The 14,634-nt window shown below is 49.2% G+C and overlaps 1 protein-coding gene across 1 annotated transcript in view; it reads right to left on the minus strand.

The window, feature by feature from the left end:
* The window catches only part of RUBCN (RUN domain and cysteine-rich domain containing, Beclin 1-interacting protein), a gene marked incomplete at both ends in the record, with an annotated part of 50,334 nt that overhangs the window by 18,082 nt on the left and 17,618 nt on the right, over positions 1–14,634 (minus strand). Inside the window, 4 exons of the mRNA XM_015425971.1 lie at positions 2,449–2,578; positions 7,841–7,942; positions 9,556–9,757; positions 13,867–13,982. Of these exons, the coding sequence (XP_015281457.1) occupies positions 2,449–2,578; positions 7,841–7,942; positions 9,556–9,757; positions 13,867–13,982 (550 nt within the window). The remainder of the gene's footprint in view (positions 1–2,448; positions 2,579–7,840; positions 7,943–9,555; positions 9,758–13,866; positions 13,983–14,634) is intronic.

Raw genomic sequence — 14,634 nt, forward strand, 5'->3', positions numbered from 1 at the left:
TGGAGGTTGACCTGATCTGCTGGGTAGGGGAGGCACGGAGGGGCTGGGTGGGCCCACCATTAATGATACAAGCCGAAATGGGGAGCGGTGGCACAGAGGATTTATCCTCTGGTTACAGTAACATCTGAACTGAACAGAACTGCTGTCAGTTCTAGCCCGCGCTGATGTGAGCTACCAGCCTTGTCCCCAGCTCGCCGTCCACCCAGCGGTTCGAAAGCTTCGGCGAGTAGATAAAATGGGTACCACTCCTCAGAGAGGGTGGGCACACTAAAAAAAACCCCGTGGGGGGAGGTGTTAGCCGGCGAAACGGAATGTCCAGCTCGGAAGCCTGGAAAGATCTGCTCGGCATCATGAAGCCTGCGATGGGCTGATCCAGCCAGGCGGTGGCAGTGTGGCGCTGCGACTCAAAGCAGTCCTGGAAAAAGCTGACACCATCAAGCCAAGCCGAGTGAATGCCGTCTGGAACACGTCTGAGCCTACAGCTGAACAAAATCCCCGTCGGCTGCAAACGTGTGCGACTTTAAAAAGATTTATATGTTGTCCTCTTTTACCCCTACGAATCATTGTTAGTCCCATGGGAATATGTGTAACTGTAAATCGCTCAGAGCCAGCAGCTCTGCAGGATTGAGCGATTAATAAATCAAATAAATCAAATCACAGCAGATGCCCAGTGAGGAACTTTTGATTTCTTGACCAGGATGGTGCCTCCTAGATAGGGTTGCCAGGTCTGGGTTGGAAAATACCTGGAGACTTTGGGGGGTGGAGTCGGGAGAGGGCGGGGTTTGGGGAGTGGCCTCAGCATGGTACAATGCCATAGAGTCCACCCTCCAAAGCAGCCGATTTCTCCAGGGGAGCTGATCTTTTGTCGGCTGGAGGTCAGTTGTAAAAGGGGGAGATCTCCAGGCCCCACCTGGAGGCTGAAGCAGCCCGAGCTGCAGTGTTAGGAGAATCTAGTAAAAAATAAATATACACTGCTATATATATAAACTAACGTGTTCTATTCATGGTCATCATTCAGTAAAGTGCATAGTGTATCATTATTTCATCCTAGTCAGGTATAAGTATCCATTACATTCAATAAGCAATAACATTCAATACATACAGATCACTAACTACCAGACAATTTTGCATCAGTGTTTTAAAAGTCAAGCCCCAACGGACGTTTCTAGAATTATAAGCCCGCTTCTCCTTGCATGAAGTCTTCCAAAAAGGAGGGACAGCCCTCTTGTATGGATGCTTTTTGCCAGTCCTACAAAAGATTATTTAAAAGACATAATTCATAAGTATAAAAATTATACCGTATTACTAATATAACTTGGCTTCAAAGGTTTTCTTACCACATTATGCATGTTATGAATGTTAGCTGCATCCATACAAGAAGGCTGTCCCCCTTTTTGGAAGACTTCATGCAAGGAGAAGCAGGGGGCTTATGCTTATGCTTCCAGGGGGGATGTTTGAGTTTACTATAAGTTAGAGGCCTTTGCATTAACGGCCATTCCTGACACAAGCTGTACACGCGTTCTTTAGTACTGGATTCACTAATAAACAGTGATCTTCTTATGAAGCCCTGTGTAGTATGACCTGACTAAGGAACCTGAAACTAGGTAGTTTCTACACCATTTAAGGCGTCATGTTTAAAAGCTCATGCTTTTGTTTCAATGCTGTTGGGAGATTTCTGTCTGTTTTCAGATTTCGGCAGTCCCAGCTGTATTGCACTGTACATTGGACGACCCATTCCTGTTGGTTGTCCTTGACTTAGCCTCTGTAATCCACCTTGCGTCTCAGCGAAAAAGGCGGACTATGAATAACCAAATACATATATACATAAAGAACTGGAAAGCAATCAAACTCCAGACACCATGAGAAGCAGTGAGCTTTTGTTTGGTACTGCAAGTTTGCCCAACGAAGCCACGATTATCTGTGTCTGCTCCTGACTTAAAAGTGTTATGCATTTGCAGTGTCGTTAAAGGTAAAGGTAAAGGTTTCCCTTGCTCGAAAGCCAGTCGAATCCGACTCTAGGGATGTGGTGCTCACCTCCGTTTCCAAGCCGAAGAGTCAGCCCTGTCCGAAGACTTCTCCGTGGTCATGTGAATGCCGAGGCGCACAGAACGCTGTTACCTTCCCACTGAAGCAGTACCTATTTATTTACTTCCAATTTCTTGCTTTCGAACTGCTTGGTTGGCAGGAGCTGGGGCCAGAGACGGGAGCTCACTCCGTCATGCGGCACTCGGGTCTCGAACTGCCGACCTTCCAGTCTGCAGTTCAGCGTCTTAACCACTTGAGCCACCGCGGCCTCCGCAAAGATCATTTCAAACTTTTTTAGCCCCGCAGGGTTGTCTGCAGTTACCTTGATTAAAGGAAAAGCAAGCAAAGGATTCGGGAACGTGTGAGCGCTACAGGGAAACACTTAGCTAACAGGTGGGATATCCCAGGTGAGATCTACCCAACTGACGCACAGACTGACCGACACGCACATTGACAAGCTCAGGAGTGAGGTTACTACCTGAAAACAAGGAAGCCATTGAGACGGACAGGCCGTTCTTGGACATTTGAATCAGGTTAGATCCATCGTTACCATCTGCATGATATGGTGATGACAAAATATCGCATGTCAGCAGAAAAAAAGGACGGAAGGGAGGGAGGGTGAGCATAAGAAGGGGAGGGGGGATAGTGATGTAAAATTTCCGGACATTTTGAAGCTCAGGGGGAAAATCTGGTTTTCCCCCGTTTTTTTTCTGGGGGAAAATGGAAATTTTCGGAAAAACTGGAAAAAAGGCTACATTAGCACTTCTTTTTTCTTTTCCAGACTGAAAGTCATTCTGTTACTTTAGGAACATAAAATGTGACTATGGACATTTCTACTTGGCATGAAATTATCACAACTAGCATATTAAAAATACAGTGTATCCAAACAATTATTACAAACAGAATACCCACCCACATGCATAAACAAAACTGAAACCTTTTTCTTTTCTTGTGACAATAGCACCTCCAAAAGGAAGAAGTGCATCTTGTTCTTGCATTGGAGAGTTCAGTTTGTAACCTAGGACTTGCTTTGTCCTCAGTGCACAGAAATTAGATCAATCTGATGCCATACATATTTTTTAGAAATGATTTGGAAAATATTTGAACACCTTGCCTTAAAATATGTTATTCATCATGTTAAAATAAAACGTTCCATAATTAATTTCTTTTCTTTTTTCAATTTTTCCAATTTTTCAGAAAAAAACAAAAAAGGCTTCAGGAAAAAAACAGAAAAAACTTTTTTTATTTTTCTGGGTTTTTTCCAGGCCTTCACATCTCTAGGGGGGGAGGACAAGAGAGAGGCCCAAAGGCAAAGGGGCTTCTCCATCAGGACTAGAGATGTGAAGGCCCGGAAAAAAACGGAAGAATTCAGAAAAACACAGCTTTTTCCCCCCGTTTTTTTTTTTCAATTTTCCCAAAAATTTCCGTTTCCCCCGAAAAAAAACTGGGAAAAACCCTGGGTTTTTTCTTCCCGAGCTTCAAAATTTCCGGAATTTTTACATCTCTAACCAGGACAGAGGTTTTCAAGTTTTCTGCCTTGAGCAAACATCTCTACAATCTGCTGGGGATTCTGGGATATGTTCTCGAAGGCACCGTCCAGGCCTGCTAGGGGTTGGAACTTGCCGTCAGGTTACAGTCGATTTATGGTGACCCCAGACGGTTTCCAAGGCAGGAGACCTTCAGAGGCAGTTTGCTATTGGCTGCCTCTGGGTGGAGACCCTGCACTTCCTTATGGGAGTCTCCCATCCAAGCCCTGACCAGGGTCGACCCTGCTTAGCTTAAGAGATCCGGGCTATCCCGGCCCACCCAAGTCAGGGCCTCACTGTCACTCTGCAGGTCCCAAGGGAGTGCCCCAGACCAATGCCAATGCTCCCCTCTGGCTGCCCATAGCAGGTAAAGATTCGTTGCGGTGGACGAGGTCAGTTTAAAGGGAAGTTTGCCCTCCACTACCACTCTCTCACAGGGGAATCCTGATAAGGTTCTGATGAACCTCTGAAAACAGAAGGTTCACAAGACCTCTCTACTTTAAAGATCTGCACCCCCTAATGCCTCACTACACCATATTCTAAGCACAGTCTTGCATCCCTACCACTTTCCTTCCGGGTAGACAGCCAGCATGGGGCAGTGGTTAACACCGACGCATTCTAATCTGGGGAACCGGGTTTGATTCCGCATCCCTCCGTATGGAGCCAGCTGGGTGGCCTTGGGTCAGTCACAGCTTTTTCAGAGCTCTCTCAGCCCCCACCCCACAAATAAGTCCAGCTCACCATCTTGTGGTGCATAATGCTAAAAGAGCTAGAACTTTATTCTGCCAGACAAATTTAGGCTCTCCTGGCTATACTATAAACAGTGCCGTACTATAATGAATTAAAATAGATTCCTTCCAGGTCCCGTGCAACTCCTTGCACAGTAACAAAATTTGTGGTGTGGTATAAACTTTTGAGAGTCCCTGCCAGGGGTCATTTCGTAGAAAAAGAGGTGCAGGAGCTCATTAGCATAACTTATTTGCATATGCCACACACCCCTAACATCACCGGAAGTGTGTCAGAAGGCAATACCCACTGCTCAGGCTCCACTGGACTGTTTTGGATTGCTAGCTATTGGGGGGGAGAACGTGCAGATCTGCCCTCACAGAGGAGGGAGAGCTTGTACCTGAATAAAACTTGGCCTTAAAGGTGCCACTGGACTGTTTTGGATTGCTAACTCACAGAGGAGGGAGAGCTTGTACCTGAAGGCGGGCCGGGGGGGGGCTCTGCAGCTTACCTGGCTGTTTCTTGCTCCTCGTGGCCCGACTGAGGGCTGCTGGGAGCAGGGGGCTAAGCTGAGTCAGTGTGAGCTAGCTCAGTCTTTTAGCCTCTGGCTCACTTTTTTTTTTTTTTTGGTCTTCGCTCAAGGAAGGACAGCTCCAGAGCAAACTGATTCATGCCGTAGCCAAATGGCTCGCTCCCAGTTTGAATGCCAGTAGCTCACACAGGAGAATTTTTGCTCACGAGACTCCACGGCTTAGAGGGAGCACTGAAACCTACGACAGAACCTCCTGAAGGTGAAAAAAGGAAACAGGGTGGGTAGACAAGGCAGGAGAAAAGCATGGAACATGTACATTTTGTAACTTCACAGACAATGAGCCGGCCCCAGCAATTTTCTGGGGCTCAATGAAACAGTCACGGAAACCCCTAACCCCTGCACCGGGGGACTTCTAGAGTGCTTGCGATGCACTCCCAAAACCCAACAGTGGGAATGCACACAGATGCTCTGCTACTAGGCATGTTCCCTCTTCTGTTCTTGTGCGTGTGAAAGCAGCCCAAGGGGGTGGGAGAGAAGAAGAAGAAATGGCATATACTCCACCAGAGCAGGTCTCCTGCTTGTTCACACCGGGAGAAAACCGGACCCAACAGAAGAAGAAGAGGAGACTGGATTTATACCCCGCCCTTCACTACCCAAAGGAGCCTCGAAGTGGCTTACAATCCTCCTTTCCCTTCCCCTCCCCACAGTAGAAACCCCTTGAGGTAGGCGGGGCTGAGAGAGCTCTGACAGGAACTGCCCTTGAGAGAACAGCTCTTATCAGAACTACGGCTTGCCCAAGGTCATCCAGCCAGGTGCAAGTGGAGGAGTGGGGAATCAAACCTGGTTCTCCCAGATCAGAGTCCGCACACTTAACCACGACGCCAAACTGGCTCTCACACCAAACTTCTTGAGAGAGCAGCTCTGAGGGAACGTGTGACTGACCCAAGGTCCCACCAGCAGCTGTATGTGGAGGAGTGGGGGCCCAAACCCGGTTCTCCCAGATTAGAGTCCGCACTCCTAACCACGACACCAAACTATCATTTCCAGTTCACGTTTCCAGACATCGGGCGACTTTCCTGGCTTGGTGCGGGCCAGTCTCTCTGCAGTTCCTCCTTATTACTTTTCAAAAAAGGGAAAGTGTCCTGCCCTTCCTTTTAAAAGGCGCTTTTGCCATGCAAGGCGAGCCCTTTAATTCAGACGGCCAAGCTCACACAATGAAGAAATTGTCACAGGCAGATCCCCTCCTCTGTCGTCAGGGGTCATTTCGTAGAAAAAGAGGTACAGGAGCTCATTAGCACAACTCATTAGCATAACATTTCCATATGCCACACCTCCTGACATCACCGGAAGTGTGTCAGAAGGCAACACCCACCGCTCAGGCTCCAGTGGACTGTTTTGGATTGCTAGCTATTGGGAGGGGGGAACGTGCAGATCTGTCCTCGCAGAGGAGGGAGAGCTTGTACCTGAATAAAACTCGGTCTTAAAGGTGCCACTGAAGTGTTTTGGGCCAGGGGGAGCTCCGCAACTTACTTGGCTGCTTCTTGCTCTGACTGAGGGCTGCTGGGAGCAGGGGGCGGGGTTTGTTGCATGTGCCCGCCCCCTGGGCTCTTTACTGCCGGAGCGCCGCTCCTGTGCGCTCCCGCAGGAAATGACCCCTGTCTGTTGTGATTCGGGCTTCCAAAGCTGATGCCGCTGTCCTCGCTGAAAGAACCAGTGCCTAACAAAAGCATCAACTTCGCCAGGCAATGCAGCAATATTTGCAATCGCTCTGCAAAAGACCTCGCCAGTTCTGGGAAGATGCCCCTTCTGGGATTCGACACGGGATTCGAGTTCAGTAGCACCTTAGAAACCAACAAGATTTTGGGGGGTATAATCTTTCCGGAGTCAGGGCTCCCTTTCCCGGAGCTTTGACTCTTGGAAGCAGGCCCGTAGCCAGGGTTTTGTGGCTTGTGGGGCAAATTTCTTTTCTGGTGGGGCTGCCATTATTTGCCGTAAGGAATGGGGGATTGGCACGCGCCCCTCTCCTTCCCCTCCTGGAAAGATTTAATGACCCCTTCAGCTGATCAGCAGGGAGCATGTGGCCCGCCGATCAGCTGGAGGGCCCTTTGGTGTGACAGCCAGTTTGGTGCAGGGGTTAAGTGCGCGGACTCTAATCTGGGAGAACCGGGTTTGATTCCCCACGCCAACACATGCAGCTGCTGGATGACCTTGGGCAAGCCACACTTCTGGCAGAGCTGTTCTTGAAAAAAAAGAGCAGTTTCTGTCAGAGCTCTCTCAGCCCCACCCACCTCACAGGGTGTCTGTTGTGGGGAGGGGAAGGGAAAGGAGTCTGTAAGTCGCTCTGAGACTCCTCCTCTGGGTAGTGAAGGGCAGGGTATAAATCCAATATCCTCTTCCTCCTCTTCCTGGGTGTCTGTTACGGGGAGGGGAAGGGAAAGGAGATTGTAAGCCGCTCTGTGACTCCAAGTGAAGGGCGGGGTATAAATCCAATCTCTTCTTAAATCTTGCAAGATGGGAGAGAGAGGGGCACATGCCACCCCCCACTTCTTCTCAAAAGCATTTAAAGGATGCCTTTAAATGCTTTTGGGAAGAAGCGGGAGCCCTTTAAGGAAGGGTGCTGGCTCTTTAAGGAAGGGGGCGGAACCCCAGTAGCCCCACCCTAGTTATGGGCCCGCTTGGAAGATCATTACCATGGAAAAGTTGTTGGTCTCTAAGGTGTTACTGGACTTGAATCTAGCTCTCCTACTGCAGACCAACACAGCTACCCATCTGAAACCATAGATATGAGAAGACCACTCTCCTGCCGCCAGGACGGCACGTTGAACCCTGTTCAGGGAAGGACCACAGAGCAACGATGGGACACACGTTCAACCAACCCTTGGAGTCTCCAGTTGGAAGCTTTTCAAGCGTTAGGAAAGGGATCTGTCTGCTTGGATGCTTGAAGAGCTACTGCCGTTCAGACCGGGCAACGCTAGATTGACCGCTGGTCCGACCGGAACCGACACAGAACTCTCCAGCCGGGCCATCTTACCTTTGAGCTCATACTCATCCACCTCGTCTGCGGAGCCCGAGTCAGACAGATGCGTTGAGTCTCGGGAGCTGAACTGGGACCCGCTGTCTGTTGCCATGAAACCTGGGAGGACAATGTGAGAATGAGGCAAAGGTCTGGAAAATGGTATCTGTACACAAGTGCAAAAGTTTTCAGTCCTTCCTACCGACAGATCCCGTTTCCAGAACTGTCTGACCGGAGCACGGTTAGAGATTATTCCAAAAGGATCTGTCAACTCAGTCCGCTCTCCAACAGGATTACAACATATGAAACAAACAAAAAGCGAGGGACAGAGCCTCTGGATAAGGACAAATGGTCAAGGGCCAGCTTACCTTTCCCCACATGTTCCCCAGAGAGCACTAAGATCGGGGTCCCAAATCGCCTGGCCCTTCCAGGCCCTAAAGAAGCCAGGCTGGCTGTGACAAGGGCCAGGGCCTTCTCGGCGGCGGCCCCGCACTGGTGGAATGAGCTCCTGATTGACATCAGGGCCCTGCGGGACCTCTTAACAGTTCCGCAGGGCCTGTGAAACGGAGCTCTTCTGCCAGGCCTTCGATTAGGGCGCCGCCCTTTCAGTATTAACATAAGAACATAAGAGACGCCAATGTTGGATCAGGCCAAAGGCCCATCCAGTCCAACACTCTGTATCACACAGTGAGCCCCGGCCTCAATATCAACACCAACTTAATAATCAACAGCCTGACGAAAACCCAGCCTGTGGCGGTAGTTGATTACTTGGATGCGGACAGATTGCTGCCATCATGAATGTACTAGCACTTTACGATATTTTTTAGTCTATGTTGTCGTGGTTTTATTTAAATTCTGTGATTTAGTTTTTTTAACATATCTTATGCCCTGAGCCTGCCTTGGCAGGGAGGGCGGGATAAGAACATAGAACATAACATAAGAACATAAGAGATGCCAATGTTGGATCAGGCCAAAGGCCCAACCAGTCCAACACTCTGTGTCACACAGTGGCCAGAAATACCAGGTACCATCAGGAGGTCCACCAGTGGGGCCAGGACATTAGAAGCCCTCCCACTGTTGACCCCCCCCAAAGCACCAAGAAGACAGAGCATCCCTTGCCCCAGAGCCCCTATCCATACCTTGTGGCTAATAGCCACTGATGGACCTCTGCTCCATAGGCCTATCTAATTCCCTTTTGAAGCCGTCCATGCTTCAAACAAACAAACAAACAATAAAAATGTGACAGATGGCTAACCTCCCCTTCGGAGTCTTCACTGTCTTGATGCCAGTGATGAGGCACTGCAATTGTCGTAGGGTTGCCAAGTCACTTACTGGTCCCGGTCCGGGAGATTCGCGTGCGGTGCGATGACGTCGTCCGGAAGGGACGTCATCACGTAGGGCATGTTGCAGGCCGACGCTCTAGCAATCAGCCTGGAAACTCTATGGCACATATAGAGTTTCCAGGCTGATTGCTAGAGCATCGGCCGACAACGTGCCCAACGTGATGACGTCCCTTCCAGGTGACGTCATCGCGCCGGGCACGTCGGCCCGAAACGGGTACTTTGGGGGCGGGGCTCCCCCCCGCCAGCCTGATCCGGACTGGCGGGGTTGGGGGGCCCTTCGCAACCCCCACCCCCCTGGGGGACTTGGCAGCCATAACCTGTCGTTTAAGGGGCACAAAAGCAGGCCGGGCCCGTGCCCTCTTCCAGACCATGCTGGGAGGAGCTACTCACTGTCGGAGCTGACATCCTGGTAAGCTGGGTGGAGCTGCCGTGTCCTGATCTGCTGTCTCCGGATGCGAATCTTCTGCTTCAGTTCTTGGATCTCTTTGTCGCTGTCGTCCGCCTCTTCTTCCAGCTGCCGGTTCATCATGTTGCACTTCATCAGCTCGATGGCCGCAATGAGCGACTCCGAGATGCTGAAGTGGGCGTTTTCCTGGGCGGAGGGGAAAGGGGAGAAGCCAAAGTTTCGCACGAGATCAGAAAGAGCTATTTGTGCTGGCGGTTTTCCAAAGAAACAGGAGGTGGGTTTGGGTGGAGGGCAAATGGGGAGAGGCGGCAGATCTGCTGATTTACTCTTCACCATTCAAAGAACGAATGCCTGGCTGAGTCAGGATCTGAACCCAGGTCTCCTGACTCCTAGTCCAACATTCTGACTCTGTGGCCCTGCGTCTTCCGCCCATCCACAGAATTATCCTGCACAGGAGTCCGCTTCTTGGCTGGGCTTCATTTTTTCCTCTCAAAAGCATCTAGCTTTTTTTTAAAAAAAATTAATTTTATTTAACATAGGTTTGCCAAAAAAAAGGGTATTAATAGATTATGTTTCTATAGGAATAACAATTAACAAATAACAATAAACAAATAAACAATAAACTATTTGGGGTAACGTATTAAACCGTTATGAAGTATCTTGATCTTGCTATCTAACAATTATTACAGGTTATAATAAGAATACTGAAGTGCTATTATTAATGCAGCGCTAACACTGAATAGTAATTTACAGATGAGATGCTGGCATCATGTTTATCACCGTTGATTATTTTTTGCCATAAAGGGGAACCATTTCTCCATTAGCTTAGATTGGCTAATAGTAGTATCTGGATTAGCAACATTATCTGAAATTTTGCCTAAAATAAAATAACCCCATACGTTGGCATACCAATGTTGCACCTTTGGGGGTGTCTTTGCTCGAGAGCCAGTTTGGTGTAGTGGTTAAGTGTGCGGCTGCTAATCTGGGAGAACCGGGTTTGATTCCCCACTCCTCCACTTGCAGCTGCTGGATGACCTTGGGCAAGCCATAACTCTGGCACAGCTGTTCTTGAAAGAGAGCAGTTTCTGTCAAGAGCTCTCTCAGTCCCACCTACCTCACAGGGTGTCTGTTGTGGGGAGGGGAAGGGAAAGGAGTTTGTCAGCCACTCTGAGGCACCTTTGGGTAGTGAAGGGCGGGGTATAAATCCAATCTCTTCTTCTTCTTCTTCCATTTTAATAGCATCTAGCTTTTATGACTGGGAGCTTAAAACATGAGGATTGCCCTTGCTTTTATCTTTACTGGTTTTCTGTCAATTTTACAAAAGTCACACACGCATCCCCTCCCCTACTGACTACTGCAATGTGTTTATTTAAGAAATCTAAAGGCCCGCCTTTCTCTCAGGAAATGGGGGCTCGTACAACTTAGATCAGACTCGCTGCGTCTCCCTCTGACCAGTGTTCCCTCTAAGCTGAGTTAGTGTGAGCTACCTCACAGTTTAGCTTCTGGCTCAGACATTTCTGTTTTAGCTCAAAAACGACAGCTCTTATGCAGCAGCCAAATTGCTCGCTCACAACTTTAGTGCCAGCAGCTCACAAAGTAGAATGTTTGCTCACAGGACTCCACAGCCGAGAGCCGGGGTGTCAAACTCATTTGTTATGAGGGCCGGATCTGACATAAATGAGACCTTGTTGGGCCGGGCCATGTGTGCCATAAAATGTAATGCCAGGTAACGGAGATATGAACTTTATAAAGCACACAAACACAAAGGGTTTTTAACATTAGCGCTCTTGCCATATTTTGTTTATTTAACTGTGTCTGATAACTGACACCTCTCGCTCTAAATGATTGCACAAGATGTAACTTTTCCACCCAGCCATCAGCTTAGATCGCGAGTAATGATCTTTTGAATGCATGTGAAGTTCAATAAAGATGATTGAAGTCTTTCAGTATGACTGTGTGTTTGCTCACACCTAGAAAGCGCTGAGCTCAACCAAAGCTAGCGCCGGACAGGAATGAGATTTGACGGCAAAAAAAAAAAGAACAATGGGGTTATACAGCACCCAGTGTTATTTATGGAGAAGCAAGTTAATGCAGTTACCAAATAATAATAATAATAATAATAATAATAATAATAATAATAATAATAATAATAATGGTTTCTTCTATCTTCATCTAGCCCTGAGGATAGCTCCCTGCCTTGACTAGCCACATGAATCTATGCCACAGTAACCCAGAGGTTACACTATTGTAATATGCTCTACATGGGTCTCTCTTCGAAGTCAACTCAGATATTCCTGCCGGTACAGAATGCCAAAGCTTGGTTAGTGGATGGAACGGGTTAGGGCCTGTTACACCTATTCTGTAGTCACCCCTCTGGATACCGATCAGTCACGGGAGGTCGATTCAAGGTGCTGGCTATCATCTGAGAAGCCCTTCCATGGTTTAGAATATAAGAAGAGCCCTGCTGGATCAGACCAGTGGTCCAACTAGTCCAGCATCCTGTCTCACGCAGTGGCCAACCAGTTCCTCTGGAGGGCCAACCACAGGGCACGGAGGCCGAGGCCTCCTGGCTCTGGGATTCAGAGGATTAGTACCTCTGAGGGTGTAGGTTCCCCTCAGTCACCACGGCTAGTAGGCACTGATAAGACTTATTCTTCAGTGAGTCTTGTCTTCGCACAATGTGACCAAAGTACAATAGCCTCAGTTCAGTCACTGTAGCTTCTAGGAAGAATTCAACCTTGATTTGATCTTGGAACACACTTATTTGTCTTTGGGACAGTCAGCAGTATCCACAAAACTCCAACACTACATTACAAATGAAATGATGACTGTATTATTTTAACTGGAGACGATGGGGATTGAACCTGGGATCTTCTGCATGCCAAGCAGAGGCTCTGCCACTGAGCCACGGCCCCTCCTTACAGCTCTCCAGGGTCTCAGACTGAGGTCTTTCCCATCACCTCCTCCCTGGTCCTTTCAACTGGAGATGCCGGGGACTGAACCTGGGACCTTCTGCATGCCAGGCAGAGGCTCTTCCACTGAGCCACGGCCCCTCTTTACAGCTCTCCAGGGTCTCAGACTGAGGTCTTTCCCATCACCTCCTCCCTGGTCCTTTCAACTGGAGATGCCGGGGACTGAACCTGGGACCTTCTGCATGCCAGGCAGAGGCTCTTCCACTGAGCCACGGCCCCTCTTTACAGCTCTCCAGGGTCTCAGACTGAGGTCTTTCCCATCACCTCCTCCCTGGTCCTTTCAACTGGAGATGCCGGGGACTGAACCTGGGACCTTCTGCATGCCAGGCAGAGGCTCTTCCACTGAGCCACGGCCCCTCTTTACAGCTCTCCAGGGTCTCAGACTGAGGTCTTTCCCATCACCTCCTCCCTGGTCCTTTCAACTGGAGATGCCGGGGACTGAACCTGGGACCTTCTGCATGCCAGGCAGAGGCTCTTCCACTGAGCCACGGCCCCTCTTTACAGCTCTCCAGGGTCTCAGACTGAGGTCTTTCCCATCACCTCCTCCCTGGTCCTTTCAACTGGAGATGCCGGGGACTGAACCTGGGACCTTCTGCATGCCAGGCAGAGGCTCTTCCACTGAGCCACGGCCCCTCTTTACAGCTCTCCAGGGTCTCAGACTGAGGTCCTTCACACCACCTCCTGCCTGGCCCTTTTAACTGGAGATGCCGGGGACTGAGCCCCTCCTCACAGCACAGTCCTAATGCATTGTTTATTCAATGTCTTACACAGCCTGATTTTTTAATATTTTGTAATCTGCCTTCAGCCTCAGTGGAAAAGAAGGTCTATACATAATGTAAATAAATAAATAACACGTGTAGCATTACTTTAGAAGAAGAAGAGATTGGATTTATATCCCGCCCTTCACTCGTCTCAGAGCGGCTGACCAACTCCTTTCCCTTTTCCTCCCCACAACAGATGCCCTGTGAGGTAGGTGGGGCTGAGAGAGCTCCTTCCAGAACTGCCCTTGAGAGAAAAGCTCTGACCAGAACTATGGCTTGCCCAAGGTCATCCAGCAGGTGCAAGTGGAGGAGTGGGGAATCAAACCTGGTTCTCCCAGATTAGAGTCCGCGCACTTAACCACTACACCAAACTGCCTCTCTAGGAAGAATTCAGGCTGAAAGCATTCCTGAAACGGCGCATGATGGTCAAATTCCAAATTCCCAGGATGCCCAAGGTGTTTGGTGAATCTTCTCCCATGCCAGTTCCCTGCAGTTTAACTGCTAGTAAAGAGCCCGTGTGAATGTGTCCAGGACTTTACCTTCCACCTCTTCCCACGCTCACCTTTTCCAAGTCTGCACAGCTGCCGAAATCCTGCTCTGATAAATAACTAATCAGGGACTGCCCTTCTGAAGGTCTCCGAAACATCCCTTCCCCAGAGTTTAGATATTGCCCAGAATCTGGAAGGGAGAAAAAAGAATGGGGAAAAAGTTCTTTATATTCTAAAGACCTGGACCAACATCACAAGTAGAATCCCGCAAGACTAAAACACCGAGAATTCTAGAGTCTGGCGGCAGAAGCGCTGGTCATCTGGAACGCCTTGCAAGGCTACTCAATGCTAGATTCGCCCCGTTTTCTTGCCGTTCTGTAGGCGCTCCAAGGCTGGTCTTCTGATTGGCCGGGGGACAGGTCATAACTCGGTTGCAGAGCATGTGCTCTGCTTGCCAGACTTCGGCACTTCCATGTACAAGGATCTGGTAGCAGATGACCTCTGCCTGAATCCCTGGACAGCCACTGCCAGTCGGAGTAGACAATATTGATCTTAACATAAGAGAAGCCAATGTTGGATCAGGCCAATGGCCCATCCAGTCCAACACTCTGTGTCACAGTGGGAGGGGCTCCTGGAGTTCTGGCCCCACTGCTGGACCTCCTGACGGCCCCTGGTATTTCTGGCCACTGTGTGACACAGAGTGTTGGACTGGATGGGCCATTGGCCTGATCCAATGCTGGCGTCTCTTATGTTCTTATAGGAAGTCTTAGTCTGGGGCAAGTGATGCTCTGTATTCTTGGAGCTTGTGGGGGGGGGGGAACAGTGGGAGGGTTCCTGGGGTT

This window comes from Gekko japonicus, unplaced genomic scaffold (assembly GCF_001447785.1).
Source record: "Gekko japonicus isolate JY-2015 unplaced genomic scaffold, Gekko_japonicus_V1.1 scaffold3730, whole genome shotgun sequence".
In the NCBI taxonomy this organism is placed as follows: Eukaryota; Metazoa; Chordata; class Lepidosauria; order Squamata; family Gekkonidae; genus Gekko; species Gekko japonicus.